General features: G+C 36.7%; 1 protein-coding gene across 1 annotated transcript in view; it reads left to right on the top strand.

Moving 5' to 3' along the window:
* The window catches only part of NECAB1 (N-terminal EF-hand calcium binding protein 1), a 233,566-nt gene that overhangs the window by 177,406 nt on the left and 36,313 nt on the right, over positions 1-19,847 (top strand). The window contains exons 7-8 of the mRNA XM_047782941.1: positions 2,310-2,431; positions 10,111-10,187. Of these exons, the coding sequence (XP_047638897.1) occupies positions 2,310-2,431; positions 10,111-10,187 (199 nt within the window). The remainder of the gene's footprint in view (positions 1-2,309; positions 2,432-10,110; positions 10,188-19,847) is intronic.

The raw sequence follows: 19,847 nt of genomic DNA, 5'->3' as shown, positions 1-19,847 counted from the left end.
TCACTTTGTAAAATTCTTTTTCCTTTTTTCTATTCAGCTTTGGTGATTTACACCAGCTTTGGTGTCTTCCAGTCACTGATCCATTCCTTCTATATTATCTACTGTACTGTTGGCTCCTTCAAGTGTATTTTTGTTTCAGTTATTGTATTCTTCAGCTGTGTTTGGTTCTTTTTTATATCTATCTTTTTAACTCCTATGTTCATCCATTCTTCTCCTGAGTATGATTATTAGCTTGAACTATTATTGGGTAGATTGCTTATCTCCACTTTGCTTAGTTCTTCGTCTGGGTTTTTATTTTGTTTCTTTATCTGGAACGTATACCTTTTTCACATCATTTTGCCAAGCTCTCTGTTTTTATTTCTGTGTGTTAGGTAGGTTGGTTATGTTTCCCGATCTTACAGAAGTAGACTTAAATAGAAAATGTCCTATTGGGCCTGGAAAAGCACTACCTTCTGCTTACCAGAGCTGTATGCTCTAGGAGTTCCCACTATGTGGACTGCATGGGCCCTCTGTTGTGGTAGGTCCAACTATTAATGGGTTCACTGGTGGGCAGGGCTTTCCTCTGACATAGTTAGCTACAAGTCCCTGCCTTATAGTAGCTGGTAGGAAGGACTAGGTCCTGGTGTGGCTTGCTTCATGGTATCCTAGTGCTGATGTCAGTCCATCGCTGGGAAGTGTCATGTTCCAGGGTGGCTAATTGTAGGGTCCAGGGTATCAGAGGCTGATGAAAGGCTGCTGTTTGCACAATTGGTCCTGGGGCAATTGGTGGCAGGACTGGGTCCCTGTGTGCCTGGCTGACAATTTTGGTGTTCCTAGGACTGATGTCAATTTATTAATGTAGGGATAAACCTCTATAACTAGAGTGTGAAAAGGAGGACTCCAAAATTATGCTTTCCAGCTCAAATATCTTTGTGGTGGAGCAGCTTCTTAGAAATGCTGTCACCATTGTCTCTGTCCCCAGGGAGAGTCACAGTTGCCTTCTGCCTCTCTGGGAGGCTCTCTAAGATCAGCAATTGGGTCTGGTCAAGATTCCTCCTAAATTATTGCTTCCACTGTGGGTCTCAGATTGTGTGAGTTTTTGCCTGTGCCCTTTAAGAGTGGGGTCTCTGTTGCCTAGAGCCCTCCAGATCACCTATATGCATGTCCCACTGCCTTCAAAGCTATATGTTCTGGGGAGTTCAGCATTGTACTTGGACCCCTCACTTCGGAGAACTACAGTAGTCATTTTCCTTTTGTTGTGGGTTGCTTACTTATGGGTATGAATCTTTACCATATTGTATCTCCATTTGTCCTACCAATCTCATTATTGGACAAATAAATAAATGATTCCTTTATTTGTGTAACATCTTTTCTGCGAGTCTTCAGGTTGTTCCCATCAATAGTGGCTCTGTAAATAGTTATAAGTTTAGTGTACCCATGAGAGGAGGTAAGCTCAGCATTTTCCTACTTCACCATCTCTTGGCCACGCATCCCTAACAAATAGGAGTTTAAGCATATTATATACATATAAACACTGGTTGAAAATCATTCTTTGTATAAAGGAAATGGAGACATGGTATAGTGGAGGGGAGGTTCTGTTTCTAGAAATAAATTTATAGGATTATTTGACTATTTATACAATATGGTGTTTATATTTAGCTTTGATTTAAACAAGTTTTTTTTTTGTCTTTTTGTCTTTTTAGGGCCACACCAGCGGCATATGGAGGTGCCCAGGCTAGGGGTCTAATCCGAGCTACAGCTGCCAACCTAAGCCACAGCCACAGCAATGCCAGATCTGAGCTGTGTCTGTGACCTACACCACAGCTTACGGCAAAGCTGAAACCTTAACCCACTGAGTGAGGCCAGGGATCAAACTTGCAACCTCATGGTTCCTAGTCAGATTCATTTCCACCATGCCATGATGGGAACTCCAGATTTAAGCAATTATTTTAAAATTGAATAAAAGAAAAAGAAACTCCATAGGTTTTCTCAAACTAAATAAAATACAATGGCAGTGTACAAGTAAACATTTTTTCCATTGATGATTTGGACAATAAAGAAAGAATTTTTCTTATATTAAAAATTAAGGTAGGATTTTTACTCAAACTGTTTAATTGCAAGAATAAAAAAATTCCATCTTTTCCTTAGTTTGACATATTATATTATTATATTATTACGCATCTCCAGACCATGTTGCCAAGCTATAATTCTCATATGTTTTCATTTCACTGCACTAGAAAATCTTTGTAACTGACATTTGAAGATATGTTCCTTGAGATAAGAGACTGAAGCCCTGACATTGAGGTTAAATATTATCTTTGTTGTTCAAGACAAGGGCCAACTAAGCCAGAAGTCCTTTCAATCCAATGGCCTGGAAAACGATCAAGTCGCCGAGTCCAGAGACACAACAGCTTCTCCCCCAACAGCCCTCAGTTTAATGTCTACAGTCCAGGTAATGAAGCTTTGTCATTTTTCTTCTTCAGATTTACTCAATTGTATATTCATATTGACTTATTTTAAGATGTAAAAAAGGCAGCTAAAACAATAATAATGGAATGCTTTCTTTATACCAAAAAAGTTTGTCTGAAACCAGAGTGCTGAAGAATCTGAGTATTAAGTACTGTGGTGATGATCCTAATCATCAGTTCTGTCAGAATCCTAGCGGTTGTATCTGGGCAGTACACAGAGACATGATGGATACGGATTATGCGTGAAAGACTTGAGACTATAGAAATCCTCATCATCTTTAAACAAAGGGGGTACCCTTTAGTCTGCCCCCTAACTCCAGATCCCTAAGCCTGCCTAAGCATTTCATTCATTCTCTAAATTCATTTTAGGAAAAGGATTATCATTTCCTTCGTGGTAGGGTTAAAGCCATAGCCATGCTTTCAAAGTGTATAGTTTATTAGACTAAGACCTTAATAATTATTTTAACCATATCATTTATATTAATTACTTTAAAATTAATTTGAAATATGAAAACTTACATTGCTAAGTATTAGAGTAATTTTTTTAGGGCCCCACCCATAGCATATGGAGGTTCCCAGGCTAGGGGTCGAATCAGAGCTACAGCTGCCAACCTATGCCACAGCTCACAGCAGCATGGGATCTGAGCTGCATCTGTGACCTACATCACAGCTCATGGCAATGCCAGATCCTTAACCCACTGAGCGAGGCCAAGGATCAAACCCCCAACCTCATGGTTCCTAGTCAGATTCATTTCTGCTGCACCAAGATGGGAATTCCCTAGAATAATTTTTATGAAGTGTGAATATATCTACATGTTTATATGTATGTGTGTATATACATGCACATATCACTTGAACATGTCATTTTAACACAAATGAATATTTAAGTATCTACTATTTCACAAAATCAATATATAGATATATCCTGTATGTACAGATTGTAGTTGAAAGATTTCAAAGTTCTTTTTTCAACATTGTTATTTTAACTTATAAGATAGGTATTAGTATCTCAATTTCCCCAGAAATTTAAGCAATTTGTTCAGAGGTAAGAGATTATTATTCCATTTTTTACAGTGAAACAAATAACCTCAAAATATCAGTAATTACAATGGGAAATATTTGTTTTTTTCCTCTCATGGTTCTCTATGTTAGATTATGTGATTTGTGTGATGTCAGCTGGTTTTGGCTCCAGCTTGTAAGTTGGGTTCAGTTCTACTCTTCAGGTAGCCTCCTAGGATCAGTGACTACTTGGAACAATATTGTCTCCTGGTGAATATCAAAAGTACAAACATCCAGGAAAAAAACAAACACAGCTCATTTAGAACCACTCAGAGTGGCCAAGATGGTGGAGTAGGAAGACCCTGAGCTCACCTTCTCCCATGGACACCAGAATTACAACAGAGCAACTACTGATGAGAAAGCCCAAGGACTGACAGTAAAGATCTTCTACAACTAAATACAAAAAAGGAAACACAATGAGATGCGGAGTCCTAAGAGGGTGACCCATAAATGAGAGGATGATTACAATCACAGATGTTCTCCACAAGCATGCAAGGGGTCTGAGCCCTACATTGGGCTCTATAGCCTGGGGATCCTGCCCTGGGGAAACAAACCTCCAGAACGTTTGACTTCAAAGGCCAGCAGAGTTTATTTTTGGGGGAAGACTATGGGAAATAGAGTTTGCACACAAAATCTGGCATTGCCCTGAGCACAATGTAGGTCACAATTCAGCTCAGATCCCATGTTGTTATGGCTGTGGTATAGGCCAGCAGCTGCAACTCCAATTTGACCCCTAGCCTGGGAACTTCCATATGCCACAAGTGCGGCCCCCAAAAGCAAAATAAATAAATAAATAAAAATAAAGTGGCAAAGATAAAGATAAAGAGAGGATATTAAAAGCAACAAGTTAACATATAGAACTCCCATAGGCTATCAGCTTACTTTTCAGCAGAAACTTTGCTGTTCAGGATGCCCAACACATTTAAAGTGATGAAAGAGGAAAACATATAACCAAAAATACTCCAACCAGCAAAACTTCCATTCAGATTTGACAAAGAGATCAAAAACTTCATAGAAAAGGAAAAAGCTAAAATATAGCATTTCCCCTTGGCCAGCTTTCCAGGAGATGTTAAAGGGGCTTTTCTAAGTGGAAAAGAAAAGGCCGCAACCAGAAATATGAAAATTTTGAAAGGAAAAGTCTCATTAGTAAAGGAAAATATGCACTAAGGTAGTAACACAGCCACATATAAAGCTAGTAGGAAGACTAAAGGACAAAAGTGTAAAATCGTCTATATCCACAAAAGTCAAGGGACATAAAAATGTAAAATACTATGTCAAAAACATTAAATGTATGGGTGGGAATAAAAATGCAGACCTGTTAGAATGGATTTGAACTCAAAAGATAAGCAACACTAAATAGTCACAGATACATATAGATTGGTCTATATAAAACTCATGGTAACCACAAACCAAAAATCTATAATAGATGTTCACACAAAAAAGAGAAAGCAATACAAATATATCAATCCCAGAATAAGATATAACAATAGTAAATATAGCAAATATATAAAAACCCAACATAGGACACCTGAACACATAAAGCAAATATTAACAGTCATAAAGGGAGAAGTTGATGGTAACATAATAAGAGTAGGAGATTTAAACACCCTATTTACATCAATGGACATATCATATAAACAGAAAATCAATAAGGAAACAATGGCCTTAAATAATACCTTAAACAAGATGGAATTAACATATACATACATAGAACATAGAAAATATGAACAGACCAAATATGAGCAATGAAATTTAGACAGCAATAAAACAACCCCAATAAACAAAAGTCCAAGACCAGTTATCTTCACAGGTGAATCCAAATACTTAGAAAAGAAATTAACACATACCTTCTGAAATAATTTCAAAAAACTGCAAAGGAGGGAACACATCCAAACTCATTCTACAAGGCCAGCATTACCCTGATACCAAAACCTGAAAATATAATCTCACAGAAAAAATATTTCAGGTCAATATCACTGATAAACATAAATGCAAAATTCCTCAATAAAATGTTAGCAAACAAATTGAGCAATATATTAACAGATTTTTCCCAGGGATGCAAGGATGGTTCAGTGTCTGCAAGTCAGTTTATGTGATACTCTACATTAAGAACTTGAAGACTAAAAATCACATAGTCATCTCAATAGATGCAGAAGTGGCTTTTGACAAAATTAAATAAGCACTTAGGATTAAAAACTCTTAACAAAATAAAGGCCATATATGACAACCCACAGCTAATGTCATACTCAATGGTGAAAAGCTGAAACCATTTCCTCTAAAATCAGGGATGAGACAAGGATGTCAAATTTTGCCACTTCTATTCAACATAGGATTGGAAATCCTGCCCACAGCAATCAGATAAAAAAAGAAATAAAAGGAATCCAAATTGGAAAGGAAGAAGTAAAACTGTCACTATTTGAAGATGATGTGATACTGTACATAGGAAATCCTAAGGACACCACCTAAAAGCTACTGGAACTCATGAATGAATTACATAAAGTTCCAGGATGCAAAATTAATGTACATAATTCTATTACATTTTATATACTAACAATGTAGTATCAGGAATAGAAATTATGAAAATAATCCCATTTACAATTCTATCAAAAGTAACAAAATATCTAGTAATAAATCTAAGAAAGTAAAAGATCTGTACTGAGAAAACTGATACCATAAATTGAAGACAATACAAACAGATGGAAAAAGATAGTGGGCTTATAGATTGGAAGAATTAATATTGTTAAGATGATCATACTTCCCTAGACAATCTACAGACTCCATGAAATCCCTGTAAAAATATCAATGCCACTTTGCACACAGCTAGAACATTTTATTGTAAAAAGGTAAGGATGTAAATTAATGAAACCAGAACACACCCTCATACCATGCAAAAAATAAACTCAAAATGGCTTAAAGACTTAAACATAAGACAAGACACCATCAAACTCCTAGAAGAGAACATAGGCAAAACATTCTCTGACATCAACCTTACAAATGATTTCTCTGGTCAGTCTCCCAAAGAAACAGAAATAAAAGCAAAAATAAACCAATGGGCCCAAATCAAACTGATGAACTTTTGCACAGAAAGGAAACCATAAAAAAAGACAACTTACAGAATGGGAGAAAATAGTTTCAAATGATGCAACAGACCAGAGGTTAATCTCTAAAATATAAACTTAAACAACTCAACAGCAAAAAGGGGAAAAATGGGCAAAAGATCTGAATAGACATTTCTCCAAAGAAGATATACAGATGGCCAACAGGCACATGAAGAAATGCTCAACATCACTGGTTATTACAGAAATGCAAATCAAAACTACTCTGAGGTACCACCTCACCCCAGTCAGAATGGCCATCATTAATACGTCCACAAATATAAATGCTGGAGAGGGTTTGGAGAAAAGGGAACCCTCCTACATTGTTTGTGGGAATGTAAATTGGTACAACCACTGTGGAAAACAGTATGGAGGTACCTCAGAAAACTAAATATAGAAGTACCATATGACCCAGCAATCCCACTCTTGGGCATATATCAGGGAAAAACTTTCCTTGAAAAAGACACTTGTACCCGCATGTTCACTGCAGCATTATTCACAATAGCCAAAGAATGGAAACAACCTAAATGTCCATTGGAAGATGAATAGATTAGGAAGATGTATACATATACAATGGGATACTACTCAGCCATAAAAAAGAATAAAATAGTGCCATTTTGCAGCAACATGGATGAAACTAGAGACTCTCACACTAAGTGAGGTAAGTCAGAAGAAGAAAGACAAATACCACATGATAGCACATATCTGGAATCTAATATACAGCACAGATGAACCTTTCCACACAAAAGAAACTCATAGACTTGGAGAACAGACATGTGGTTGCCAAGAGGGAGGAGGAGGGAGTGGGATGGACTGGGAACCTGGGGTTAATAGATGCAAACTATTGCCTTTGGAGTGGATAAGCAATGAGATCCTGCTGTATAGCACTGGGAACTATGTCTAGTCACTTGTGATGGAGCATAAGGAAGGATAATGTAAGAAAAAGAATATATATATGTATGTGTGACTGGGTCTCTCTGCTGTACTGTAGAAAATTGACAGAACACAGTAAACCAGCTATAACGGAGAAAATGTAAATCATTTTGAAAAAAAAAACCCAGAAAAACCCAGAAAAACAAAAATATGCATACACTCTGCACTCCATTATTCATAGAAGTATTATTTATAATAGCCAAGATTTGGAAACAATGAACAGATGAATGGGTAAAGAAGATGTGATATATATTATCACATCTGCAGCAACATAGATAGACCTGGAGTGAAAGAAGTCAGACAGAAAGACCAACTGAAACTGGCTTATAGAGAACAAACTAGTAGTTACCAGCTAAGAGAAAAACTTCTATGTATAAAATAAATAAGCTACAGAAGTATCTTTTACATTGCAGAGAATATAGCTACTGTTTTATGATAACTTTAAAAGGAGTATAGTCTAGAAAATATTGACTCATTATGTTGTACACATGAAACCAATATGACATTGTAAATCAACTATACTTCAATTTTTTAAAAGGTACAAACTTCCAGTTATACAATAGATAAATACCAAGGATGAAATGTACAACATGATAGATATAAATAACACTGATATATCTTATATATGAAATTTAAGGAGAGTAAATCCTAAAAATTGTCTTTAAAAAGAAAACTTTTTTTCTATTTCTTTAATTCTCTATGTGAGATGATGGATGTTCACTAAACTTATTTTTATGATCATTTCATAATGTTTGTAAGCCACATCATGATGTTTTATACCTCAACCTTATATAGTGCTGTATATTAATTATTTTCAATAAAACTAGAAGAAAAAATGTTTGTTTGCATTTTGTCTGGTAAATCTCTACTGACCAAATTGTCACATCCCAAGTACATTATCAGTGGGGAGGGAAATGTTCCTCCATTGTTTTATGAGATAGTGCAAAGTTTGGGGCAAATTGTATATATGTATAATTTTATGACAGGAAGAATATGAAGAATTGGCAGTCTACCTTGTGTGACTATAAAATGGCAATACTAGGCTACTGAGTTAAAGTATAGATTTTAGCCATTTATAAAACAGTGTTAAGCCCAAAATATCCTTTTATGAGACTTTGTTGTGATAGCCACTTTAAATTTTAGGAGCAACCTAGAGTGGTAAGATGTTAAATAATTTGCAAATTAAATATAAATATAAATTTTTTGACATTTATATTTTCTAGTATGAAAGTGTAGATATTCTTTATTTTTGTAGCCACTCTACTGTTTCTTTTTACATCATAATTTATTTGGTGAGCTTTGAGAGGAGCTTCACCCAAGACAGCAGGTGGAGAAGTGAATTCTAATGTGAAGTATTACACCTTTATGATTTAGGTCTTATCTTCCTAACATTTAAATCTAAAACAAGCCTTTATAGACTTAAATTCAATCACATCCTCCTATCAAGAAATATGAAATAATATTTCTTCATAAATGTTTTTTAAAATATTTTGAGCAAGCTTCCGTAAAGATACACAGGATGCCAGGAGGTTTATGCAGGGGTCCCAAACCACAGCTTTCTCCTTTTCACCTCTGCATAATAAAATTTATAACTGTAACAGTAATAGCAGTAGAACTTACATAATGGTTAACCTGGTGCTAAATACAGATATGTATGTATACACATACATACTTATACTGTGTACATAGTACATGTACATATGGTATGCCTACATATATGTTTGTATGCATACATACATGTTTGTATGCATACATACATATGTTTGTGTGCATAATCCTCACAATGTCTGTGAGGCTGGTGATATTATTATTTCCATTTTAAAAATATGAAAAGTACTGCTCCTGCTGTGGTGCAGAGTATTTGGTGGCATCCCTGCTGCACCAGGACACAGGTTAGATCCCTGGCCCAACACAGTCAATTAAAGAATCCTATGTTGCCACAACTGTAGCACAGGTCACAACTGTGACTCAGATCTGATCCCTGGCCCAGGAACTCCATATGCCATAGGGCAGCAAAAGTTTTAAAAAATAAAAATACAAAAAGTGAGGCCAAAGGAATCAAGTAATTTGACCAAATCAGCAGACTCCAGAGCCTGTACTCTTACCTGCTATGCCGTGACCATTGTGTCCACTCAAGTTAGAAGATACTGGCTATTTTGCCCTTATACTTCTTTTTGATTAACAGTTTGCCCGTTGCTGTGATCAGGACTATAATTTCCTTGGTGCTTTTTTCCAAAAGAAAAATCAACCACCTCATAGGGTGGTAAAAATGGTTCAGCAGGATCTGCTCTTTTGACTATCAAAGGCCAGTGCAGACAATGACATAAAAAAAAAAACCAGACTTGTGAAAATGAACCAACTGGGGTGCATGGACCTATGGAAAACAATACCTTAGAAAGGACTCGTGTAGGGGTGTGTGTGTGTGTGTGTGTGTGTGTGTGTGTGTGTGTGTGTAATGTGTTAATTAGTCAATGATGCTGTGTTTTTCCTTCAGGGCAAAAGAAAGCTCTGAGATGCCAAATTTTTCCTGCTCTGTCTAGAACTTAACATACTGCCCTCTTGATTTTCCCCTCAAGGTTTACTAGAAGAAGATAACCAATGGATGACCCAGATAAATAGACTCCAGAAATTAATTGACAGACTGGAAAAGAAAGTGAGTGCTTCTCTTTCTTTCTTCTCCCTCTCAGTTTTCAATAGATTATTACTCACTTTTCCTTATTGCCCTAATATCCATGGCTGCCCCATGGATAGGGTAACAACCAGGATCTCATTGATGCTACCTACCAATGGCTGGTTGGTAGTTATTTGAAATTTTTGTTAAAGCAAATGTAGAAGCTTGCATTAATTCTCATTCCTCCCAAAACCATCCCTAATTATAGCTAAAATAGAATGTAGGGTTTAAAGTTAAATAAATCTACTACATTGCCTGACTCTTAGGTTATCACTCATGTAAGATAGCAGTGTACTTGAATGATGCAAAGTGAAGCTCTCAGGGATGACATGGCTGACTCTTAGGATTATTTCAAAGTGATTTAGGGAAATGGAGATGTTGTGCGCTAAAAGATGAGATTGCACACTCAACTTCTAGAGCATCTTAACTGATGATTTTTGTCATAAAAACTACCAAGTTATCTAGCAAGTTAAGATATGATGGCAAGTTCTTTAGAACTATAGTTTATATTTCCAGTTATTGTATTTTTACTGAGTAATTCTACTGGCATCAAGAAATCCTGATATTATAGTTATATTCCTCTTAAACAGCTTTAATGGAAGAGGCTGCTTTTGCCCATAAGTAAGAATATGTGTTTTCTGTGCATACCATGCACCAAGGAAGGAACATGTATGTTTGAGACAAAGTTACTGACTTTGAAGAACCCAGAATCCATTTGTAAAAATATTCTGCTCTCAAAAAAAATGAGTTAACAGATTTTTACAATATGCAGTAGCCTAGAACCAGGTTCAGTAAATAGTTAATGCTCAGTAAATACTTGGTAACTGACTGAGACATGCCAAAGGAATGGAGCATATGCCAAAATCTACAGATGCTAAACTGAGGGAATGATTATTGAAAGCTGGGGTGCTTGGAAAGGACCTTGTGTGGCACAAAGGACTTAAGTGGGCTTTTTTAAGTGCTGACAGTTAGGAGTTTTGAGTGCAAGCAACAGAAATTACCTCTTTAATAAAAAAGAAATCTCTGGAAGGAATGAGAGTGAATCAGCACAGAATCAACAGACAGTCTAGTGATCCAGACTTGGGAATGTCAGGAGATAAGATAACTCTAGAGATCAAGGTAAGCAAAAAACAGTCTCTCAACAGTTTCTCAGGTTATTTCACTGGACTAAATGAGTTCCAATCATTTCCAGTCTGTGGGCATTCTGCCCAAAATTCCACTTTCCAAGGAGAGAGGGTCTTATTATGGTCACATTCTCTTGATTAACAGTCCCAGAGTCTGTATTGAAAGGAGATTAGATAATTCACTGAAGGAAATTGTATTGGAATTAACATTGGAATAAATGTTTGATAACAAACTGATGAGCGAATATTGGCTATGGAAAAGTAAAAACTTTAGTACAGAGAACAGTTAGAGAGGGCATTCAGGTGGGATGATGGCATGAACAAAGATTAAGTAGACCAGCCTGGTTAGAGTCTTTCATTTAGGGACACAGTGACTAGTAAGATTGTGTGAATGGGAGTTCCTGTTGTGGCTCAACCTAATGAACCAGATTAGTATCTATGAGGACTCAGATTTGATCCCTGACCTTGTCCAGTGGGTTCAGGATCCGGCATTGCTGTGACGTGTGTTGTAGGTCAGGGACACGGCTTGGATCCAGTGTTGCTGTGGCTGTGGCATAGGCCAGCAACTACAGCTCTGATTCGACCCCTAGCCTGGGAACTTCCGTATGCCACACATGTAGCCCTAGAAAGACAAAAACAAAATTGTGTGAATGAATGGGGCCATATTATGAATGGCCTTAAATAACAGACTAAGGAATTTGGACTCAATCTTGGCAACAACAGGAGTCATTTATTATCTTTAAACAGATAAATGACATAAAAATCCTTTAGATAGAAAATAGTGCAGCAAGAATAAAAAATGGATTCAAACAAGATTCAAAGTCAGAGCCACCAAAGCCAGCTATGATAACAATGACTTTGAAGAGCAAGCTGTAGACCTGAGCCCACTGAGATCAAGTATAGCAAGAGATGGGCCTAGACTAGGTGACTGGAAAGAAAGTGGCAAATTTGAAAGATTCAATGTGAAATTAAAGGACCATTGAATGAGCATGATGGGCAAAGGACAGGATAAATAATCTCAAATAGGAGCCTGGGGGTTTAAGCCTAAGTGTCAGATACAATTGTACCATTAACAGACAAGGGAGAGACAATGAGAGATAATTGGTAAGGTGAGGTGAGTAAGTGAATTGGTTCATTAAATGTATTAATTTCAAAATATAATAGGACACCTAAGTAGAAACACCCTGTTAGATAAGTATGCAAGAAGACAAACCAACAGATTAAGATCTCTACAGAGGCGAAACCTCAAGTCCTGAGTACAGTAAGTTCTCTGGAATGGAGATTTTGTACAAAGAAGAACCAACCAAGTCTAGGGGAAGCAGCTTTGGAGAGTTCCTGTCCCCCTGCCACCATATTATTGTTTGTTAAATTTAAAGTGACCACTTACTGGGGCAAATAAAATAAACTAAGAGTTTGCTGTAAATCAGCTTTCCTCTTTTCCACATTGGTATGTGGACTGAGACTAAAAAGATTAGTAGGAAAAACAGTAACTATGAAAATTCCTATCCCAATTGTGGAAAATTTGGAAATGCAGGACCCTATTTGAAAACCAAACCTTGTTAAAATATTAGGATTCAGTTGTTAAATAAGTTTTCATTTAAAGAATACAGTATCTCTTTTTAAAATAATTTTGAAGTTCTTGGCAAACCTGTCTTCCTTTGGTGTCATAAGTTTGTGTCCTTATTTTTAAATGAATAGCTCAAACTCAGGTCATGCCTTTTTTTCCCAACTTTAAATCAAAGTATTATCATGTCTATTTCTTTCCTAGGCTTTTTTCTCTTTTCCTTCCTATGAAAGTGTTTCATTATGAGAACAGTGTCTAAGAAGTTATTGAAAGTACAGTGTGATGGGCTTCAGCATGGGGCTCCAGTTATGTGGGGGCTCAGCATGATTTGTCTTAATGAATGGAAAAGCAGTGCAAGTTGGGTTTTTCTACAACTTTGCCTGTACTGTGATGAGTTAGATTTTTGAGAAAAAACTACCCAATTGCCAAATAGTAGCTAAGTGCATATTATTTCACTGCTGGCTATTTTGTCTTCTGCAGTCATTATAACTAGGTTTGATCTCCACATTATAAAGAAATGCACTTACAGTGGAGTATATATTATCTTTTCTCTCTGTTAAGTATTTATGATAAATCATTCCAGCACTGTAAACCAAACCCAAAACCACTTATTGGGGGGGGGTGATAGCACTTGAAATTGATACAAGTTTCTTCAGGCATTCCTTTTTTCCTCTTTGACCTCTATGAGTATTTATGGGATATACTGTGGTTATATCTCATGTTTTCCTGTGCAGATAACACCTTTAATGTTAACCAAAACAACAACAAAACCTCTTTAATCTTCATGAAATCCTAAGTGTGTCATTGGATCACAGGAAATCCTTATTTAAGGGGGTGTAATTAAGGATGTCGCACTGATACATCTTAAGTTATTCTTACCTTAGATTAAAGAAAGTAGAACTTAAAAGTGTGCCTGAGTTGTTGTTATGGAAAGGGCAGTCAAAGAGATCACTATTATTGCAGTTTCTCTATGTACTTTTAAAGATTCAATACACTTCTTTATCCATATATAAATTTATCTTCACCGAGGAGTTGTGATTTAAATGGGCATTCATTCAGCCATTAGTTTATTCAACATTTAATGAAGTAATTTCAGATAGGGTAAAGTGCTATGAGGAAAATGTAGGCCAATATGATGAAGATGGAGGGTTAGATACTTAAAGTGGGTAATGGGAGATCATTCTAAGGATGTGATATTTGAGTTAAAGTTGGAAATATGAGAAAGAGATGCTAGATGAAAACCTAGGGATAGAGAATTTAAGGCAGAGAAAAGTAAAAATGAACTGCAGAGAAGTTAACTTGCACAAAATTCTACCACAAGAAATAGCATAGCTAGAGCTACATAGCTCTGTTATTAACAGGCTTATACTATTTCAAAAAGTCTCTATTTCTATAACTTTCAATGTATTCCTTATCTACTTGAAGGAATTATTGTGCATCATCTTCATATATATGAGATAGATTAGATGTAGATATTATATAGATACAGATACAGATATTGATGATATACCACAACATCCTTATCCATTCATTCATCACTGGACACTTAGGTTGCTTCCATGTAGGTTGTTTACATGGCTATTGTAAATAATGCTACTGTGACAATAGGGATGCATATATCTTTTCAAGTTAATGTTTTCATTCCCTTTGAATATATTTCTAGGAATGTAATTACTAGATCATGTGGTAGTTCTATTTAGAATTTTTTTGAGGAACTTCCACACTGTTCTCCAATCCTACCAATAATGTGCAAGGGTTCCCTTTTTCTGCATTCACATCAGCATGTTATCTCTTGTCTTTTGATACTGGTCATTCTAATAAGCATGAGGTGATATCACATTGTGGTTCTAATTTGCATTTCCCTAATGAGTAGTGATATTTAACATATTTTTTGTGTTCATGTTGGCCTTTCATATATCTTCTTTGTAGAAATGTCTATTCAGGTCCTTTCCTGTTTGGTTTTTGTTTTGTTTTGTTTTGTTTTTGCTATTGAAGCATAGCATTCTCTATGTATTTCAAATATTAGATATATGGTTTTCAAATGTTTTGTTCCATTCCAAAGTTTGGTCTTTTCAATTCATTAACTTTTATTTTTGGCTGTTAGAAGCTTTTTTAGTTTGATGTAATCCCATCCCACTTGTTTGCTTTTTATTTATTTCCTTGTGCTTTAGGTGCCACATCCAAAAATCATTAACAAGAATCATGTCAGGGAGCTTTATTTTGTGTTTTCTTCTAGGAATTTCATGATTTTGGAACTTACAATTTAGTCTTTAATTCGTTTTTTCTTTTTCTTTTTTTAAGTTAAAGTATGGTTGATTTACAATGTTTCTTCAATTTCTGTTGTAGATCAGAGTGACCAAATCACAAACCATTCCCTGTGCTGTAAAGTAGAAACCCATTGCCCATCCACTCCAAATACAATACTTTGTATTCACCAACCCCAAACTAGCCATCCAACCCACTTCCTCCTTTCTCCCTGGGCATCCACAAGTCTGCTCTCCATCTCTGTGATCTGTTTCTGTTTTGTATATAGGATCATCTGTGACATATTTTAGATTCCACATGTAAGTGATATCATATGGTATTTCACTTGCTATGAGAATCTCTAGTTCCATCCATGTGGCCAAAAATGACATTATTTTGTTCTTTTTTATGGCTGAGTAGTATTCCATTGTATATATGCACCACATCTTCTTAATCTATTCATCTGCTAATGGACATTTAGGTTGTTTCCAGGTCCTGACTATTGTTAATAGTGCTGTGATGAACATAGGGGTGCATGTGTTTTTTTGATTGAATGTTTTATCTGGATATATGCTCAGGAGTGAGATTGCTGGATTATATGTTAGTTCTATATTTAGTTTTCTGAGGTACCTCCATACTGTTTTCCATAGTTGTTGTATCAACTTACATTCCAGCAAACAGTGAAGGAGGGCATTCTTTTCTCCACACCCTCTCCAGCATTTGTTATTTCTTGGCTCGTTAGTGATAGCCATTCTGACCAAAGTGAGGTGGTAGCTCATTGTACTTTTGATTTACATTTCTGTAAAGATTAGTGTTGTTAAGCAGTTTTTCATGTGCCTGTTGGCAATCCATATGTTTTCTTCAGAGAAATGTCTGTTTACATCTTCTGCCTAATTTTTGATTGGGTTGTTTGTTTTTTTTGTTGTTGTTGAGTTGTATGAGATGTTTATATATTTTGGAGATTAGGCCTTTATCTGTTGCATCATTTGCAAAGATTTTTTTCCCATACTGTGGGTTGTCTTTTCATGTTTTTAATGGTTTCCTTTGCTGTACAAAAGCTTTTGAGTTTAATTAGGTACCATGGGTTAATTTTTGTTTTTGTTGTCATTATTCTAGGAGGTGTATCAAACAAGATGATGCTGTGATTTAGGTCAAAGAGTGTTCTGCCTACATTTTCCTCTAGGAGTTTTATAGTATCTGACCTTATATTTTAGGTCCTATGTTTAATTTTTCAGCTTTTCAACATTGAGAATGATGTTAGCTGTGGGTTTTTCATATATGGCTTTTATTATGTTGAGGTAGGTTCACTCTATTCCCATTTGCTGTACAGTTCTTATCAGAATCAGATGTTGAATTTTGTCAAAAGTTTTTTGTGCATCTATTGATATGATATGTTTTTTCTTTTTCAGTTTGATGTTGTGGTGTATCACATGATTGATTTGTGGGTATTGAAGAATCCTTGCATGCCTGGGATAAATCCCACTTGATCATGGTGTATGATCCTTTTTAAATATATTTGGATGCAGTTTTCTAATATTTTGTTGAGGATCTTTGCATCTATGTTCATTGGTGATATCTGGCTGTAGTTTTCTTCTTTTTCTTTCTTTTTTATTTATTTTTTCCACTGTACAGCATGGGGGCCAAGTTACACATACATGTATACATACTTTTTCCTCCCATTGTTCTGTTGCAACATAAGTATCTAAACTTATACTCAATGCTACACAGCAGGATCTCATTGTAAATCCATTCCAAGAGCAGTAGTTTGCATCCATTAACCCCAAGTTCCCAATCTCACCCACTCCCTCCCTCACCCCCTTGGCAGCCACAAGTCTATTCTTTTGTGTGGAAACATTCATTTGTGCTATATATTAGATTCCAGTTATAAGTGATATCATATGGTATTTGTCTTTGTCTTTCTGACTTATTTCACTCAGTATGTTGCTGAAAATGGCATTATGTCGTGCTTTTTAATGGCTGAGTAGTATTCCATTGTGTATATATACAACACATCTTCCTAATCCAATCATCTGTGAATGGACATTTGGGTTGTTTCCATGTCTTGACTATTGTGAATACTGCTGCAATGAACATGCAGGTGCATGTGTATTTTTTTTTGTCTTTTTGCCATATTCTTGGACCACTCTCACAGCATATGGAGGTTGCCAGGCTAGGGGTCGAATTGGAGCTATAGCCGCTGGTCCATACCAGAGCCACAGCAATGTGGGATCTGAGCTGCATCTGCAACCTACACCACATCTCATGGCAATGCCGGATCCTTAACCCACTGAGCAAGGCCAGGGATCGAACCCACAACCTCATGGTTCCTAGTAGGATTTGTTAATCACTGAGCCACAACAGGAACTCCTGCATGTGTATTTTTTAAGGAAAGCTTTGTCTAGAGATATGCCCTAGAGTGGGACTGCTGGGTCATATGGTAGTTCCATGTATAGATTTCTAAGGTACCTCCATACTGTTCTCCATGGTATGTACCAGTTTACATTCCCACCAAGAGTGCATGAGGGTTCCCTTTTCTCCACACACACTCCAGCACTTGTTATTTGTGGACTTATTAATGAAGGCCATTCTAACTGGTGTGAGGTGGTATCTCATGGTAGTTTTGATTTGCATTTCTCTAATAATCAGGGATGTTGAGCATTTTTTCATGAGCTTGTTGGCCATCTGTACATCTTCCTTGGAGAATGGTCTATTCAGGTCTTTTGCACATTTTTCCATTGGGTGGTTGGCTTTTTTGGTGTTGAGTTGTGTAAGTTGCTTGTATATTCTAGACATTAAGCTCTTGACCAGGTGTAATTCATCTCAGGTTTACAAGGATGGTTCAACATATGCAAATCAATCAATGTCATACACCACATTAAAAAAATAAAAGTCAAAAACCATATGATCATCTCAATAGATGCAGAAAAAGCATTTGACAGAGTCCAACATCCATTTATGATAAACACTCTCATCAGTGTGGGTATAGAGGGAACATTCCTGAACATAATCAAATCCATTTATGACAAACCCACAACAAACATAATATTGAATGTAGAAATATTGAAAGTCTTCTCTCTTAAATCTGGAACAAGACAGGGATGCCCGCTCTCACCACTGCTATTCAACATAGTTGTGGAAGTCCTAGCCAAGCAAATAGACAAACAAAAGAAATAAAAGTCATCCAAATAGGAAGAGATAAAACTGTCACTGTATGCAGACTACATAATACTGTACATAGAAACCCTCAAGGACTCAACCCAAAAACTGCTTGAACTAATTAACAAATTCAGCAAAGTAGCAGGATATAAGATTAACATTCATAAATCAGTCACATTTCTGTATACTAATAATGAAATATTAGAAAGGGATTACAAAAATACAATACCTTTTAAAATTGCACCCCAAAAAATCAAATACCTGAGAATACACATGACTGAGGAGGTAAAGAACTTCTATGCTGAGAACTATAAAACATTAATCAAGGAAATTAAAGATGTATGGAAAGTATTTCACAGAAACTCACCTACAGGAGTGAGAGTACTTCGCCCCACATCAAACTCCCAGTGGGGATCTGGCACTGGGAGAAAGAGCCCCCAGAGCATCTGGCATTGAAGGCCAGTGGGCTTGTGTGCAGGAGCTCCATGGGATTGGGGGAAATGGAGACCCCATTCTTAAAAGGTGCATGCAGACTTTCATGTGCACTGAGTCCCAGGACAAAGCAAAGTCTCCAAGGGAATCTAGGTCAAACCTGACTGTAGTTCTTGGAGGACTTCCTGGGAAAACAGGCGTGAGTGTGGCTTGTTGTGAGGGAAGGACATTGGAAGCAAAGCTCTCGGGAATATTCAGCAGCATGCTTTTCTCTGGAGGTGGCCTTTTTGGGAAAATCTGGCCCAACCCATCAGTGCTGAGAAGTCCCAGGCCAAACAACAATCCAAGTGGGATCACAGCCCCAGCCATCAGTAAACAGACTGCCTAAAGTCCCCCCAGGCACAAAGCCACTTCTAATACCTCCAGAGACAAAGCCTCACCCACGAGAGGGACTAGAATCAGCTCCACCTACCACTGGGCAGGCATTAGGCCCTCCCATCAAGAAGCCTACAGCAAGCGCCCATACTGACTTCAGCCACAAAGGGGGCAGACACTAGAAGTAAGAGAGGTTACAACTCTATTATCAGTCAAGGTCAACACACGAAAAACCTATGAAAGTGAAAAGACAGAGGACTATAACTCAGATAAGGGAGAAAAAAAAAACCATAAAATCAGCTAAGTGATCAGGAGATTCTCAGCCTCCAGGAAAAAGACTTTGATGCTGAAGATGTGCAAGACATTGGAAATAGACTGGAGGCAAAGATGGATAACTTACAGGAAACACTAAGCAAAGAGATAAAAGATAGAAAACTTGAACAAGAAGAGATGCAAAATACAATAACTGAAATAAAAAATTCATTAGAATCAGCCAACAGCAAAATACAGGAGGCAGAATAACAAATAAGTGAGGTGGAGGACAGATTAGTGGAAATAATGGATGTGGGGCAGAAAAGAGAAAAAAGATTGAAAACAAATGAAGAGAGTATCAGAGAACTCTGGGACAACGTGAAATGCACCAACATCTGTATTCAGGGGTGCCAGAAGGAGGGGAGAGAAATAAGGGGACAGAAAAAATATTCCAAGAGATCATAGTAAAAAACTACCCTAACATGGAAAAGGAAC

The sequence above is a fragment of the Phacochoerus africanus genome, chromosome 6 (assembly GCF_016906955.1).
Source record: "Phacochoerus africanus isolate WHEZ1 chromosome 6, ROS_Pafr_v1, whole genome shotgun sequence".
NCBI classification, from domain to species: Eukaryota; Metazoa; Chordata; class Mammalia; order Artiodactyla; family Suidae; genus Phacochoerus; species Phacochoerus africanus.
The sequence above is the reverse complement of the archived record's forward strand: the minus strand, read 5'-3'. Positions and strand labels throughout refer to the sequence as shown.